At 41.9% G+C, this 16,866-nt stretch overlaps 1 protein-coding gene across 2 annotated transcripts in view; it reads left to right on the plus strand.

The window, feature by feature from the left end:
- ercc6l2 (excision repair cross-complementation group 6-like 2) overlaps positions 1 to 16,866 on the plus strand; it is a 102,981-nt gene that overhangs the window by 49,210 nt on the left and 36,905 nt on the right. For both annotated transcript variants that reach the window (XM_063068867.1, XM_063068866.1), the window contains exon 11: positions 6,756 to 6,827. In XM_063068867.1, coding sequence (XP_062924937.1) covers positions 6,756 to 6,827 — 72 coding nt within the window. The remainder of the gene's footprint in view (positions 1 to 6,755; positions 6,828 to 16,866) is intronic.

Raw genomic sequence — 16,866 nt, forward strand, 5'->3', positions numbered from 1 at the left:
GATTCTCTAATCATTGCCAGAAATGTGAAGGAAAAGAGAAAGTGGAAACATAAATGCATCCTGAGGAAAATGAAAGTGAAAAGGGAGTATCTGTAATCCAAAACCAAATTGAATGGTATCCATGGATTACCTGTATTCAGATACAGGCATGCTGTTCTCCATCCTGGTTACTTTGGGTCCTGACATGACCAGTTATGTGGTCTGGTCTTTTAATATAATTTCATCTTGTTAACAGTAATAATGGCAAGCGCCATTGAATTGCTAAATCCTTGGTATTTATTTTTCCACAATTGTTTCTCCTGGCCACTCAGTACTAATATGAAATATGTCTTAAAGGTAATCTTCAAGCTTTAACCTCGGGGTTTTTGGTCAGAGTATACACAGCACCACCCACCTCTGACTGGTTCCCTTCTAGCATGGCTGTTTGATTTTGTTCCTCATACATGAATCACGGAAAGTTAGCATTCATATACACCAAGCAATCTAGAAGGAAAATGGAATGTTGGGGTTAATGTAGAAAATGTTCAGTGGATTGATTACATTGGGATGAAGGGTTTGTCTAATCAGGGAAGATTGAGCAGTGTAGATTTATACCTTCTGGGCTTTAGGAGAGTGATTTCAATGAAGCACAGGAGATTCTGATGTTGCTTGAGAGCATAGATCCTGGAAACATAGCACGCATGTGCATCCAGCCATTGTTGTCCCAGGACAAAGGATGGATCACTTACAACCGAAATGGGGAGGAAATACTTCTGAGGATTGCAAATCTTTGGAATTCTCTGCCCAAAGAAGTATGGGTATTGAATAATCAAGACTGAGATATTGGACTGAGGGACAATTTAAAGGGATCCGTCAGGAAAACTGAAGAGTGTGGCCCGAGATCACATGGGATTTCCCACGTCTCAGTTTTCAGTATGTTATCCTTAAATGTGCTCAACTATCAATTTTTGCCCCTTTAAATATACCATGCATAGAGTGTTTTTTGTGTCGTCTTTGAGAGTGTTAGCTGGTAATTTGCTTGAAGTGGGATTTGATTCTGGGTAAGACAAAATTGCTGTGGAGATCAATCTTGTTATTACTAGTGAATACATCTGTTGAGATTCTAGTTTGGATGTCAGGAGCTTACATCTACGCCGGCCTAGATCTGCTCACAGTGAGAAGTCTTTTACTTGTGCTAGAAATACTAAAGTTATCCTAATAATCATACTAACCCTGTACTTTGGATTAATTTTGTGAGTAACACATACAAAGCGCTGGAGGAACTCAACAGGTCAGACAGCATGTAGGGAAAGGAATAAAGAGTTGATGTTTTGTCAATTAATTTTGGTCTGTTCATACTCAAGGTGACTTGGAATCAAACCAATAGTTGTCTTTACTTTTTGACCTACCTGTGGATGTCTTAAATTGAAGTTTGATTGGAAAATGTACATTGCTTTTCCCACTTTCAATTTGTAAGACACCAACTGAGCACCTGTAGATTATTTTGCAAGGGTAAGATAAAGATATATCATTGAATATTTCTAAATGCTTTAAACCTTGTACATAAACTATATCTTTCAAGTAGAGTAGACTGCAATATATTTATATGTTAGCTTGGTGACTACATATATTTTTATTTCTGGTTCTGCTTGTCTGAATGCATGCAACTTGTTGCTTAATCTTCAAGCAGTAAATTTAAACCCGTAGCGAAGTTGATGTTTATGGGTGGGTTGCAGCCTTGCTGATTTGGAAAACTCTAAACATCGAAGTACACATCAGTAGTTGTAATATTTTATTACTGAATGAATGAAAGCACTGGACATGGTGCAGAAAATTCCTCATTTCCCTTTGGTGCATTTTGCCTTTTGCGTAGTCCATTCAGTCTGCCACTGCCAGATGTGGATATGCTTCCATTGAAAATAACAGTCCAGCCTTTGTACACAAGGCACCAGTTATTTGCTTCCCCAAGCCATGGAACATCTTGCAAATCGGATTATTGGCAGATCCACATCTGTACACATTCAGGTAAGCCAAGGCTTACTGTAAACAGAGCAACACAAGAGCACCCCCTGGGCAACTGACTGATTATTTAGAGAAGAGAGTTCCAAGAAGATATTGAGTTAAATTCTTGCTAAAGAAATATTCAGATAAGACGAGCTCTGTGCAGACCCATTCTAACAAGCATTTTTTGATTACTTTTTCAGTGAATGGTTTTATTGAACTCTTGATGTGTTTCTTAATATGCGATGGAAACTTGCAGTGTGGGCCTAAAGCAAAGTGTGTGTGTGTGTGTGTGTGTAGCAAGCTTTTCCAAGTTTCTAGAGGTGTACGCCCATCCACTTGTTAAAATGCAGGCCAGATGTAATTCAATTAAACCAAGGTGTCTGTTCCTTGCAGTTTTTGTTTTGTCCTTTGCTTCAAATTTTTCTGTATATTTGACAGGAAATGGACTTCGATATGTAATGTCAGTTCAGCAAAACAGATGGTTTGATTAGCATGTGAAGAGCCAATGGAGAAAAGCTTGTATATTTTAGGTAAATGTAAAAAAAATAATGATTTTCAGTATTTAAAAATTAAATATACCAACATGAACGTAGGATATATGGAAGATATATTTTGCCAGATCATAAACTTAAAAAATGTCTGAGGTATGTGATTGTTAGGATGAAAATAAGTGGACTATTATCTTAATCATTCCCCTTTCCCAATAAAGAACTTAGTAACCTTATAGAATCAGAATTGCAGGCTCACTAATTTGCTTTTATAAAATCAATACAATTTTGATGGTTTAAGGTGAGCAATCCATCTAAAACTAAATTTATCTTTTTAAAAATATGGGTTTAAGAATAGTGAGAATTGAGCTATGTAGTTCAACTTCATTTGCATTTATACATGGCACAACTATGAAACTTAGTAATTTTAAATGCAACTAAGTTGTTGAATTGCTACTTAAATTGTAACTGTAATTGAATTGTAATACAGTAAGTAATGATAGAAGTATGGGAATAATTTTATTTCAGCTGGAGTGAAAACTCAAGGGTGGATTGTTCTACCTTCCAGTTTTTAGGTAAATTGCAGTAGAGAAGGGACAGCTCAGCTCAACAAGTTGATGATAAACATCAGTGTAGACATGTAATGTACACATGGATCAGGACCATTCTACTAACTTAACACCCCATTTCCCATCATCTGCCTGTCTATTTTAACTTATTGCTGATCAAGCTTCAGATCTTTTTGGTGGTTTTACTCATAAAATATTGCTTTTAATGTCTTTTGAACCTGAGTCTATAAATCCTTATACCTTTCATAACACCTAATATTCCATTCTGAGGTTAATTATTTTGTGCCAACTTCCCAGTGTTTATATTCCATCTGCCACTTTCCTGCCATCTTATCAGTGGTGGGTCCTGCTCCTGTGCGGTATTTCTTTTGTAGCTAGTTTTTAAAATTGCATTGCTACCGCCCCGCCACCCCCCACCCCTTTTTCATGTCCATTCATTTTTTCTGTACTGTTAATTGTGATACCTTGTCAAAAGCTTGTGAACTGTTGAGTTAAATGTAGTTTCCTTAGTTACCCTATCATCATTGTGGTCAGCTTTTTACCAAACTTGACTGAGACTTTTAGTAATGTTCTCATCTGGGGGGGTAGTGCGGGGGCGTAGGGCTCACCTGTAAACTATTATGTACAAATGAAACCATCGGATATGCTAAGGTAAAAGATGACAGTTTTGCTCAAAAAAATCTGTTAACTAATCATGGCTAGCATAAGCTTGAACTGTTAAACTCAAGGATCCAAAGTAACAACTTAGATGAGAGTTTGGTCTTTGTATGGAGTTGTAGAAATCCAAAATAAAAGGAAAATGTAACTACAGAATAAAGGGAGAAAGTCTGACACTTGGCACCCAGCCCAGAACGAGCAAGTCATTTTGAGAAAGTCTCAGGTTTATCTGCACTCCAACACAAGTAACTAGTTCAGTGGAAGATGATACCAGATAGATTTTGCCTAGTTACTCACATGAATACTGTTAGTCAGTATGTAACACTTAGTGTGAACTTTGTTCCAATGCTGATCAGCCCTGGTAAATTAAAGGTCAAAGCATTTTCTATCAGATAATTAGGATGTTGAATGAGCTGGAAACTTGAGAAAATCAATTTGTAAGTTAAAAAATGAACAAGTAACCACAGCAAAATGCATTAGGTTCTTCTCTTGTGCCTAGCGTAATTAAAACCATCCTTTTGAGTTACAGCCTAATAGTTGTACTGATAAGCAAGGCCATCAGGTTTACCCCCTTCAAAATACATCTCAAACTAAAGTTGAGCTTGGTTTGAATATAGAACTATAAATCTGTTTTAATTTTTCTGGAAAATTGAGTTATTTTTGTTGGAATTATAAGCAATTTTTTTTGTAAAATTGTTTTGGCAACCCCTCAAATTAAAGTAAGCAAAACTTACTTAATCTATAGGAATGAGAGTAAATAACAAAGTGCTGTCTATCTAATTTCCTTGAGCAGCCAGACAGTAAACAATTTTCTGATGTGATTTTAGCAAAAGATTCACTTATACAGTGGTAAACTGCAGCGTCTAATAAATTTAAGATGTTAATCATGGAGTAATTTTTTTGCAGTCATAATGGCTGAGTATAACTGTAAAATGTTTCCCAAGGATTGATCAGGACAAGGTTCTGACACCCATATGAAAACACATTTCACTTTAACTTTGAGGTATCACACGTTCTGGTAATTTCTGCTGAAGCCAACAATTGAAACTGCCCAAAGTAACATTTCTGTGTGGAATTGACATGTAAGCATGATCTGTCATTGCTGACTAGTGGTGGATTTGTGGTATCTTTCTATTCCTTTCTCAATTTTCCTCTGAGCCTTTTCTGGCCTATCGAGTTTTCATGACAATTGCAGCCAATTTTCAACTTGCTCAGATGCTTATTACTGCAATAATGATTCTATAGAAGTGCACTGGACAAGAACATTTGATACAAGGGCTTTAGGAAAAGTAGATTTTGAAATATTTCCACTAATGGGCAAACCTTAAGTAAGACCCACATTAAGGCATGGGAATAAAAGGGAAAGACATGACAGGAACAGTAAATTGAAAACTTTTAAAAGTTCAAAGTAAGTTTATTGTCAAAGTACATACACATTCAATGGGCACTTTATTAGGTAAACCTGTTTGTTAATGCAAATATCTAATCAGTCAATCATATGGCTGTAATTCACTGCATTAAAGCATGCAGAGGTAGTCAAGAGGTTCAGTTGTTGTTCAGATCAAAGAATGGGGAAGAAATATGATCTTAAGTGACTTTGATCATAGAATGATTGTTGGTGTCAGATGGGATAGCTTGAATTTCTCAGAAACTGCTGCTGTGAGATTTTTACGCACAACAGTCTTCAGCAATTTCAGCTAATGGTGAAGAAACAAAAACCATCGAGCAAGCGGCAGTTCTGTAGGTGAAAATGTCTTGTTGATGAGAGAGGGCAGAAGAGAATGGCCAGACTCGTTCAAGCTGACAGGAGGATGACAGTCGCTCAAATAACCACACATTACAACAAGAGCAACAACACATTGAACTTTATAGTGTATGGGCTACAGCAGCAGAAGAACACACTTAGTTTCACTCCTGTACCTAATAAACCAGCCACTGAGTGTATGTTGCCATATGCTACCTTGAGATTCATTTCCTTACAGGCACTTACAGGAGAATAAAAGTGTACAACAGAATTTCACAAAAAGAAACAAAGATTGACAAACAACCAATGTGCAAAAGAAGACAAACTGAGCAAATACAAAAACTAATATTGAGAACAAGAGTTGGAAAGGGTCATTGGAAATGACTCTGTAGTTCGTGAAATCAGTTCAGAGTAGTGTTGATTGAACATTTCGTTCACATTTATGCAAAATCACTCATGGAGTACCCTTCAAATATTGAGACTTGGAGATTGTGACTGTGCCTCTTGAGGATTCTGGTATGCACAGCTGGTCTATAGCTGGTAATTACTAAAAAAAAAATTAGTGGGGCACCTCAGTCTGCCAGTATGATCCTGGCTGATCTGTCTGAAGTCTCAATTCCTCATCTGTGCTAGTTCTACCTACCTTCAATTCCCCAATCTTTCAAAAATATATCTCTTTTAATACCTCCAGCAGTCTAGCCTTCATAACCTTCTCATTGCATAATTTAGTCTCCTCATTCAAGATTCTCCACCATCTGAGGAAGAGATGCTTAACAGTCTCTGAGCTGGCAGCAACTTTTAAGGCTCCGAATACTTAAGCAGATGTAGAAATGAATATACTTAACAAGGGCTGACATTTGTGAGGAAATAAAAAATGGAGATAAAGCAGGTGGATGTTTCAAAACACTCAAATAACTATTTTGTGTAATGTTATCTCTGGAACTTTTCAATATAGGAGGATAGAGGGACATTTCATCCACACTTCACAAGACAGAATTGTATTCCAGGTCCAACCATTTCCTCCATCTTTTTATAGTGGCTATTGTCCCCCTTTCCTGTCCAGATGAAGGGTCTCAACCCAACCCAAAATGTTGACTGTCCGTTTCTCTCCATAGATGTTGCCTGAGCTGCTGAGTTCCTCCTGCTCTTTTGTGGTGTTCCAGTTCTTCCAGCAGAATGTGTGCTGAACCATGAACAGCAGCATTAACATTGCCAGACCCCTATTTCCAGTGCAGGTCTATCTTTTAATTGCTTTGTGAGTCCAACATCTTAAGTTTTCCATAATATAATCTTTAAAATATCATCTGCTTTCAGGTTCTTCAACGCCTTTTGGACCACTTTAGAAGAAACAAAGACAAAGTTCTGCTTTTCTCCTTCTCCACCAAGGTTTGTAACTATCTTCAAATATGATCTACTTACAAATTGAAAAACAATATTTTTGAGTATGTAGGATTTTTTTTTTAAAAAATGGTTGGTTTCATGTACAAATGCCCTATTTAGGAGTTAACTTGCATTTTTGGCAGGAAGAAATTTTAAAATACTTGCTTCGTGGGATCTCCCCCTCCCACCGACTTTTTAAAAAAAAAACCTTTTCATTCCACAATTACGGGGAGAATCAACAACAGGGCTGGTGATTTATGAAAAATAAACCATGGAGTGGGTTCTGAGAGGTACATCTGGCATGGTTTATTTTTTTCACAAACTTCTAACATTTAGAGCCAATATTCTGCCAAATGTGGCATTGCTACTCAAATTCTTAAGGAAGCTTTTTTGAGGTTATTGCTACCTTAGTGATCCACTGAATGCTAAGGTAAATGCAGCTTTGAGGAGAGATGTTGGTGTACTGGTTTTTTTTTTAATAACTGCTGCTCGAATTATTTTTAATAAAATGTAAAGAATTGACAAAATATTTGTTTCCTATATATTCTACCCTTGGTGCTTGCCCCGAGAAGGCTGCTTGACGCACTATCAAGTTGCATGATGCTTTTGAAGGATTTTAGATTTAATTGATGGAATACGATTTTTGTGATCGGTGGAAACAAAATAGTGTAAATTGCAATAGGAAATGATATGACATTTGTTTTATTCCCATGCCAACTCTGCTGTTAAATCAAATATTTTCAATATTCCATTTAACAGCAAAGAATAGTTCATTTAACAGCTGCCATCAAATGTTAATTAAATGGAGAGGAGCTAATGACTCTTCAAAGCCAAGAAGTACATAATGATTGACCATGAGCTCCAATCTTCTATTTTCCACTGATGTGAAGGAAGCCAGCTAAGCACCATCATAAATCAAGCGTTTTTGTTTTGACCCTTTGGCCACAGCATTTGGAATTTAAGTCTGCTTCTGTACTGCTGTTTACATTTACCATCAAGTTTGGCATGTGGTCGTAGGAGTTCAATTTCTTTGGTTCCACTATTTGGTTTCCAGCCTTTGCTGCTTAGGATTTTGAAGAGCAGATGTATTCTGATGTTTGACTCATCACCTGTCTGGAGAAGAGTGACCTGAAACTGGCTTTATGATACATACAGTAGGTGAGAGCCAGGTCAACAACTGTTCCTGCTGTGATGGTGAAGAGCAGCGTAGACCCTCCAATTGCCAAGTTGTCATATTTTCTAAAAGTAGAACTGCACTACACTCTATCAAGCATGATTGTAGGCATCTCTGAAAACTCAGTCATAGCTCCTTTATAACTCACTCTTACAAACTCTATTACCATTATGTAAGCTTTGAAACTATAGGTGACTTTTGGGTATATTGAATTCCATGAACCGAAATTGAATTTGTTGTGGATGGTATTAGTTGCTGATCTGTTCCCAGAATCCTCCTTGAAAGCTGCTCAAGAATGGCAAGTAAATATATTTTCCTTTTTTAAAAGCTACAAGTAATTTTCTTCATCATTAGCTAAATATAATGTGAAAGATGTGACTAGCTTGGGTTTCTTTTGTGGACCCTTCACTCAATTCGGATTGAGTGGCTATATTGTCAAGTATTGGCAGCTTTACCTTCCGTCAGATATTGATGTTGGACTAAAGGCAGTTTTCACATATGCATTGGATAGAGCAACAGGCATACTCCATTTCTGTGCTCCTGGACTAACCTCAGTTCATATCCCTGGTAGTAATTATACATCTGGTATCCAGATTGAGAGCTAACATGTTCCTTCTGACTCACCATTGGTGTGATCTCAAGGAAATTAATCTTCCAACTGTGGTATGGTTTAAACACAATTTGTCAGTGTGTGTGTATGATGAAGCAGTCTGCCTTTTCATTTACTAATAAGATGTGGGTATTTCTGCAGTGTTAGCATTTACTGCCCATCTTGCTGGAAGCACTTAGTATGTCAGGTAATAACTACAGACAGAGAAACAGTTTACAAATCAAATATTCTTCTTGAGAAAGAATGGAAAGCAGGATAGTTTTAGTTTGCAGAGAAACTGATGGGGGAGAATAGGAGGAAGGAACTGTCTGTTTTTTTGGTCTGTATTAAATGTTGCAATTATTAGGGTTGTGAATCATACTCGGGTGGGGGGGAGGGGGCAAGCAATAGTAATGGAGACAAAATGTGAAAATGTGAGCCAATATCACAGATGGTTGGATAACAAAGCAGTAACAACCTGTGCTGATTGCTACTGAATTTTGTTTTATTTCAGATTTCCAGCATCTATTTCTTTTATTTTCATTCACTGAGCGTTGTTCAGCCGCCTTGTGACAGACCATTATGAAGCAATGTTGTTGGATGTCAAGGGGAAGTTATTCAGCACTGTCCTGTTTAGATTGTCATTTCCTAACACTTGAGTGATGTGAATTGGTGCATATTAACAGTGTAGTGCACTGATGGTAGAGCAAGTACACATTCATTCAAAAGACGAGTGCTGATCACTGAAATTACTTTGTCCTCAATAGCTTTGATTTTCAGATTCACAGGCATCCAGTCATGTGGAGAGTATTTCAGTGTTCTCATGACTGGTTCTTATTGGGTGAAAAGGCTTTGGGGAGTCATCAATTGAGTATTGCAAGATAACATTTTGACCCTCCCTTGCAACCATGATATTTATGTAATTAGCCCAGTTAAATTGGTGGTCAGGGAAGGGCCACCAAGTTGTCTACACTGTAGAAAATAATGATGGTGACATTACTAAATGTCAAAGAGATGTAGTTTGCCATTCTATAATTTAGACAATCATTTACGAACACTTGTGTAGCATGAATGTAACTTGCCACTTACCATTCTGAACCTGGATGCTGTCGTGTTTAACTGGACATGAGCAACAAGTAAATACCTCAGCAATCCAACTGCCTTTGGATATCCAGTGTTGTCAGCTGAGGTAACTGTATTGGAGATATCAGCAAGGAAGCTGAACTGAATCATCCACTTGCACTAATGACAAAAGTACTGAAAACACCAACTTGTCATTTGCACTGACATGCTCGGTTCACTTGGCGCTAAGATTAGGCTGTTCATGGAGATTCCTCGACCTGCTAGCCCAGTAGTTCATCACCTTCACTGGTGCACATGTTGGAACTGCAGAACATTGATCTGATTGATTGGTTAAGCAAATGTTCAGTTCCAAGGCACAGTGCCTTCACTCGTTAGTTTATATATAGTGTTGCCAGGTTTCCCCCATCATATTTTTGTATGCCAGGTATTGCATTTGGCGTGCATTTCGATATTCATTGAAACTGGGATAGTTCCCCAGCCTGATACACAATTAATGAGGACCACAGAGTTCAACTCTGTGCTTAAATTCAGTCCTGCTGCTGTCCCAGGCCCTTGAGAATGCCTGATTTTCAGCTACTAGATCTATTTTGAATCTATCCCACTCAGTGTGATGAAGACAGGCAAGAGATCTGTTCTGTGATCATTCGCCCAGTGTCATCATGAATAGATGTACCTGAAACGGATCGAAGAGCGAGGTCAAGTAAGAATTTTCCGCATATTGTTTCTCTTACTGTCTGCTACAAACCCAATGCAAACGGTAGCATCCCTCAGGACCTGGTGGCTTGGTCAGTTGTTGTGGTGCTAAGTTTTTTTTTCGATGAACTTTGATTCAGCCTTTTGCTTCTCTTGTAGTTTTTCATCTGGAGGAGCACTAGAAGGTGGGTGTTATGTGATATCAGCACAGACATTCCTTGCACAAATTTGACCAGATACCATGCGTTCCAAGAACAATGTTGAGAACTTTCTGTGCCAAACACTCCCAATTGTATGCTACCTCTTGTGGGTCTGTTTTTGGGTAAAGTCTGGGCTATTGGCCAAAAGGTATGAATGTCCACTGAATGCTATAATGATGTGTAATTAGTCTAGGACAATTCTCAATATATGAACATCTCCAGATGTTTGCGAGGATGGCTGCAGGGTTAGCTGGACTGGGTGTACTTTTGTAATGTCTACATAAAATGTGAGAACAGGGGAGTTGCAAATGTGATCTGCAAATGTCAGCGAACCTGTGGTAGGTCTATGAAGAAAGAGAAAACAGTCCAAGCAAAGCAAAAGTAATGACTAGGGAAAAGATCTTCTAAAAATTTTAATGGCATGTTTTTTTTTGAATTTTTCTGTTCGTGGGACTTGGATAAGTGAAATGGGTGCCGGGAAAGATGGGAAGAGGAGGATGGTGTTGGTGAGGAGGCTGTAGGGAGAAGAACTCCAAATTGGGACCTAGTTGAACCTGTTACCATGAGGAACCTGGTACAAGATTTTTATTTTGTCCCTACTTATCAGACCAACCAATCAGACTGATATCTGTTTATATCTTCACTACAGTCCAATTAAATATATTTTGATGCCAGCAGAAATTATGTATCTTTTTATGTTGTGATGGCCATTATTATTGGATAATTATTTGATCCTTCTAAAATAAATATTACATTTGTGGCCTAAATTGAGATGATTTACTCTTATTTTGATGTAACCACATATTTGTATTTTTAATCTATTGCTCTGAGTTTCCTGATTTGGAAATGTGTTCTATATAAACTTTCGATTTGTGGTTTATAAAGAACTTTAGAGAATTTTATTTAAGTAATGCTATTAACTTCAATATGAAGAGAAGATATTTGACTTAATTGAAGATGGTTTAATATTACTTCTATTTTAATCACTCTCCTTAAAAGTAAATATTCAATATTACTTGTCTAGACTGCAGTGTTTCACCGTAAATTTAATGAGCTGTAATATTTTTCTTATGGAACTGGTGGGTCTTCCTTTTAATTCACTATGCCAGATTGAGTATCGGTTTATATATTTTGTATATAAAAAGTTGTAAACATGCTTCAAGTTAAATCATTTCCATTCTTGGTAATTATGTCACTGCTGTGTTAAATTCATTTAATTTAGCTCACAGCTAATTTGGTTTTAGGGAGTACTGAAAAGTTTAACAGAGCACTTGAAGTCCTTATGTTCATATCTCAAGTACTATCAAGGCCCCAATGAATAATGAAGATCACCAACATTTTAGACAATGAAGAAGCAGCATTAAGTTTCAAGATGAAAACAGAAATGAACAGAAATTATGTCACTGCGAAGGTCAAGATGGAATACGAAAGTAAGCTAGCCAATAATATTAATGAGGATACTAAAAGTTTCTTCAGGTACATAAAGTGTAAAAGAGAGGTGAGAGTGGATATTGGACTGCTGGAAAATTATGCTGGAGAGGTAGTAATGGGGAACAAGGAAATGGTGGACAGACTAAATAAGTATTTTGCATCGGTCTTCACTGTGGAAGACACTAGCAATAAGGTGGAAGTTCCAAATGTCAGGGGTCATGAAGAGTGTCAAGGTACCATTATTAGGGAGAAGATTCATGGGAAACTGAAAGGTCTGAAAATAGTTAAGTCACCTGGATCAGGTGGTGTGCACCCTAGGGTTTTGAAAGAGGTGGCTGAGAAGATTGTGGAGGCATTGGTAATGATCTTTCAAGAATCACTAGATCCTGGAATGGTTCCAGAAGACTGGAAAATTGCAAATGTCACTCCACTCTTCAAGAAGGGAGAGAGACAGAAGAAAGGAAATTATAGGCCAGTTAGTCTGACCTTAGTGATTGGGAAGATGTTGGAGTCAATTAATAAGGATGTGGTTTTGGGGAAATTGGAGGCACATGATAAAATATGCAGTAATCAGCATGGTTTCCTCAAGGGAAAGTCTTCCCTAACAAATCTGTTGGAATTCTTTGAAGAAATAACAAGCAGGATAGACAAAGGAGGATCGGTTGATGTTGTGTACTTGGATTTCCAGAAGACCTTTGACAAGGTGCCAAACGTGAGGCTGTCTAACAAGTTATGAGCTCATGGTATTACAGGAAAGATTCCAGCATGGATAAAGCAGTGGCTGATTGGCAGGAGGCAAACGGTGGGAATAAAGGGAGCCTTTGATGCACTATCAATTACTCCAAAAGAGTGGAGGTAGAGTAATTACTGAAAGGCTTTTATTAACAGTAAAATGGATCTACATCCATGCTAGATGTCTGTCCTGGACTGTGGGAGGAGCAGTGACACAATTGCCTTTATTCAAGGGTCTGTGGGAGGAACCACAGGGGCAGTCAGCAGAGGGGCGTGTCCAGGCATGTCCAGACAGGTAACCCAGTTACAACCTATATACATGGTTTACCACAATCACCCCTCCTTTTAAAAAAAAGTGTCCCGCGGGGTGAAGTGACCGACAATATTTAAAACAAGTATATTTACAGGTCAAGTCTATCAGGCGGTCGAGTCCGTCGCTGTGATCTACGTAGCACCGGTGGTGATTACACCGGCGACGGCGGTTGTGCTGGCTCCGGCCTGACTTGAGGTGCCAGCATGTTAGGCGTTGTTAATCCCTTGTGCGTGTGTGTCACGCCATGCCCAGTATGGGAGTGTCGTGTGTTGTCTGTGTGGGGCTTGGAGTGCGCGGTGTCTCATGGGTATACATATTGGTGGGTACAGGGTTAATAGTCACCATGGAGTGTTCAGGGTAGGGGCCCGGTGCTCCTGCGGGCGCCAGGTCGCGGATGGAGACTGTGTCCTCCCGCCCATCAGATAAAACCACGTAGGCATACTGGGGGTTCGCATCAAGTAAGTGAACCCTCTGGACCATCGGGGAGTACTTATTGTTCATCGCATGTTTCTGGAGCAGCACCTGCCCCGGGGACGTCAGCCAAGTTGGTAGGGTGGCCCTGGTGGTGGATTACCTGGGAAAAGAAAAGAGTTGCTCATGAGGGGTGGCATTGGTGGACGTGCATAATGGAGCGGATGGTGTGGAGTGCCTCGGGAAGGACCTCCTGCCAGCAGGAGACCAGCCGTCCCTTTGACCTGAGGGCTAAGAGTGCGGCCTTCCACACCGTGGCATTCTCCTTCTCCACCTGTCCATTCCCCCAGGCGATTATAGCTCATGGTCCTACTAGTTGCAATACCCCTAGCCAGTAGGTATCGGCGCAGCTCGTCACCCATAAACGAGGACCCTCTGTCACTGTGGATATAGCATGGGTATCGGAACAGAGTGAAGAGCTTGCGCAGGGCTTTTATGACTGACGTGGTAGTGTTATCGGGGCAGGGGTGGTGAAGGGGAACCGCAAGTACTTATCGATTACGTTAAGAAAGTACACATTGCGGTCGGTGGAGGGAAAGGGGCCCTTAAAGTCGACACTCAGTCGCTCAAAGGGGCGGGTGGCCTTGATGAGTGGTGCCTTTTCGGGTCGGTAGAAGTGCGGTTTGCACTCTGCGCAGACTTGGCAGTCCCTGGTCACTGTCCTGATCTCCTCAAGGGAGTAAGGCAAGTTCTGGGCTTTCACGAAGTGGAAAAGCCGGGTGACCCCCAGGTGGCAAAGAGCTGCATGTAGGACGTATAATCGGCCGATCTGTGCGCTGGCATACGTTCCCCGGGATAGGGCATCGGAGGGCTCGTTGAGCTTCCCAGGCCTGTACATGATATCATAGTTGTAGGTGGAGAGTTCGATTCTCCACCTCAGAATTTTATCATTTTTGCTTTTGACCCGCTGTTGGTTGCTAAACATGAATGCAACTGAGCGCTGGTCAGTCAGCAGGGTGAACTTTTTGCCAGCGAGATAGTGCCTCCAGTGCTTAATAGCTTCCACTATGGCCTGGGTCGCTTTCTCCACTGCAGAGTGCTGAATTTCAGGGCCTTGAAAGGTACGGAAGAAGAACGCCACCGGTCTTCCCGCCTGGTTGAGGGTAGCAGCCAGCGCGAAGTCGGAGGTATCACTCTCTATTTGGAAGGGAATGGCCTCGTCCACTGCATGCATTGCTGCTTTGGCAGCGTCCCCTTTAATGCAGCTGAAGGTGGCGCGCTGAGAGGGGGAATGTGGTGGACTTGACCATGGGGCGGGCCTTGTCTGCGTAGTTAGAGACCCATTGGGCGTAATATGAAAAGAAGCCCAGGCACCTTTTGAGGACTCTGAGGGTATTGGGAAGAGGGAGTTCCAACAGGGGGCGCATACGGTCGGGGTCAGGGCCAATGACTCCATTCTCCACGACACGCCCAAGGATAGCAAGTCGGTTGGTTCCGAACACACACTTGTCCTTGTTATAGGTGAGATTGAAAGCTTTGGCCGCTTGGAGAAATTTCTGAAGCTTGTTGTCGTGATCCTGCTAGTAGTGACTGCAGATGGTGATGTTATCCAGATATGGGAACGTGGCCTTCAGTTGGCACTGGTCCACCATCCGGTCCATTGCCCTCTGGAAGACAGATACACCATTTGTGACATCGAAGGGGACGCGCAGGAAGTGATAAAGCCTGCCGTCCACCTCAAAGGCGGTGTAAGGGTGGGCCTCCCGGCGGATGGGGAGCTGATGGTAAGCGGATTTTAGGTCTATGGTCGAGTACACCTTGTGCTGTGCTATCTGATTGACCATATCCGCAATGCGGGGTAGAGGGTACGCGTCGAGCTGCGTGAATCTATTGATGGTCTGGCTATAATCCACGACCATCCTATTCTTCTCCCCGTTCCAAACAACGACCACCCTGGGCCCTCCAAGGACTTGTGCTTGCCTCAATGACCCCCTCCCTGAGCAGCCGCTGCACCTCCGACTTCATGAAGGCTCTGTCCCCCGCGCTGTACCTCCTGCTTTTAGTTGCCACAGGTTTACAGTTGGGTCAGGTTGGCAAACAGCGGTGGGGAGGTGGGATCTTGAGGGTGGAGAGGCCGCAAGTGGTGTCCGCAGTGTGGCTGTTGGCATGGTGTTGGGTGGGATGTGCGGGTCGGTGTGTGTGTGTGGTCAGTAGTGGGGTATGTGACGTATTCCTACAAACCTGAGGACTTACAACAATGATTGGTGGGAGGGGCCCGTCATACTCCATCGTCACACTTTTCAGGTGGCTCTGGAAGTCGAGCCCCAATAGCACAGGGGCACACAGTTGAGGCATGACCAGTAATATAAAGTCTCGATATTCTGTGTCCTGCACCACTAGTGTCACTACACAACCCCTCCCCCTCGGATGTCTGTTGTATGCGACCCGGAAGCCATGGCGACCCTCTGACTTACCTGCCGTATCATGAGTTCGCAATGCTGCACCGTGTCCAGGTGGATAAAACTCTCCAAGCTGCCCGTGACAAACAGGCAGCTTGTCCTGCGCCCCTCCACCAAGATGTCCATCATTGACCTTGTGAGCAGGTGGAGAGCGCTCTGGTCGAGGGTCACGGAGGCCAGAGTTGAGTCGCTGTCTTGGTCCGGTGCGGTGGGGTGCCTGGTGAGCACCCATGGGTTGTAGGCGGTGCGAGGTGGCGCCGACCAAGATGGCTGCCCCCATGTCTCGCACATGGTGGCGGTGTGCAGACAAGATGGCGACCCCCATGCCTCGTATGCGGTGCCTCTCGATCCTGCTCGCGGTTTGGACTTATGGGCTTTGGCGAAGTGGCCCCTCTTTCCGCAGCTGGAGCAGGTAGCTTCTCGGGCCGGGCAGCATTTCCAGGGGTGCTTCTCAAGTCCACAGAAGTAGCACTTTGCGGGCTCGCGACTAGCAGCAGCCGCCGTGGTCTCTTCACTGGTGGGTTGTGGGGCAGCGTCCACGAGGCCATCGGGAGATCGCGTGCCTGGAGAGCGTCAGTGTTGTGCAGAGCGGCCTCCAGCGTGTCAGCCAGCTTAGTCGCCGAAAGTAAGGTAAGATCGGTGTGTTCCAGCAGCCGCTGGTGCACGTACACTGACCTGGTCCCCGTGACAAAGGCGTCTCTTACTAGGAGCTCTGCATACTGTCAGCCCCTGGCAATCGCAGGCCCGCATGAGTGTCTGTAGGGCCCAGATGAGCTCAGCGCTTGACTCTCCGGGCCACTGCTGCCGCATCGCTAAGCGACGTCACGCATAGAAGGTGTTTACCGGCTGCAGGTATTGTCTTCTGAGGGCACTCATCGCGCCATCGTAGCTCAGCTGGTCTCTGATCATTGAGTAGACCCGTGGACTGACCCTGGAGAGGAGAACTCTGCGCTTCACGCT

The sequence above is a fragment of the Mobula hypostoma genome, chromosome 16 (genome assembly GCF_963921235.1).
Source record: "Mobula hypostoma chromosome 16, sMobHyp1.1, whole genome shotgun sequence".
NCBI classification, from domain to species: domain Eukaryota; kingdom Metazoa; phylum Chordata; class Chondrichthyes; order Myliobatiformes; family Myliobatidae; genus Mobula; species Mobula hypostoma.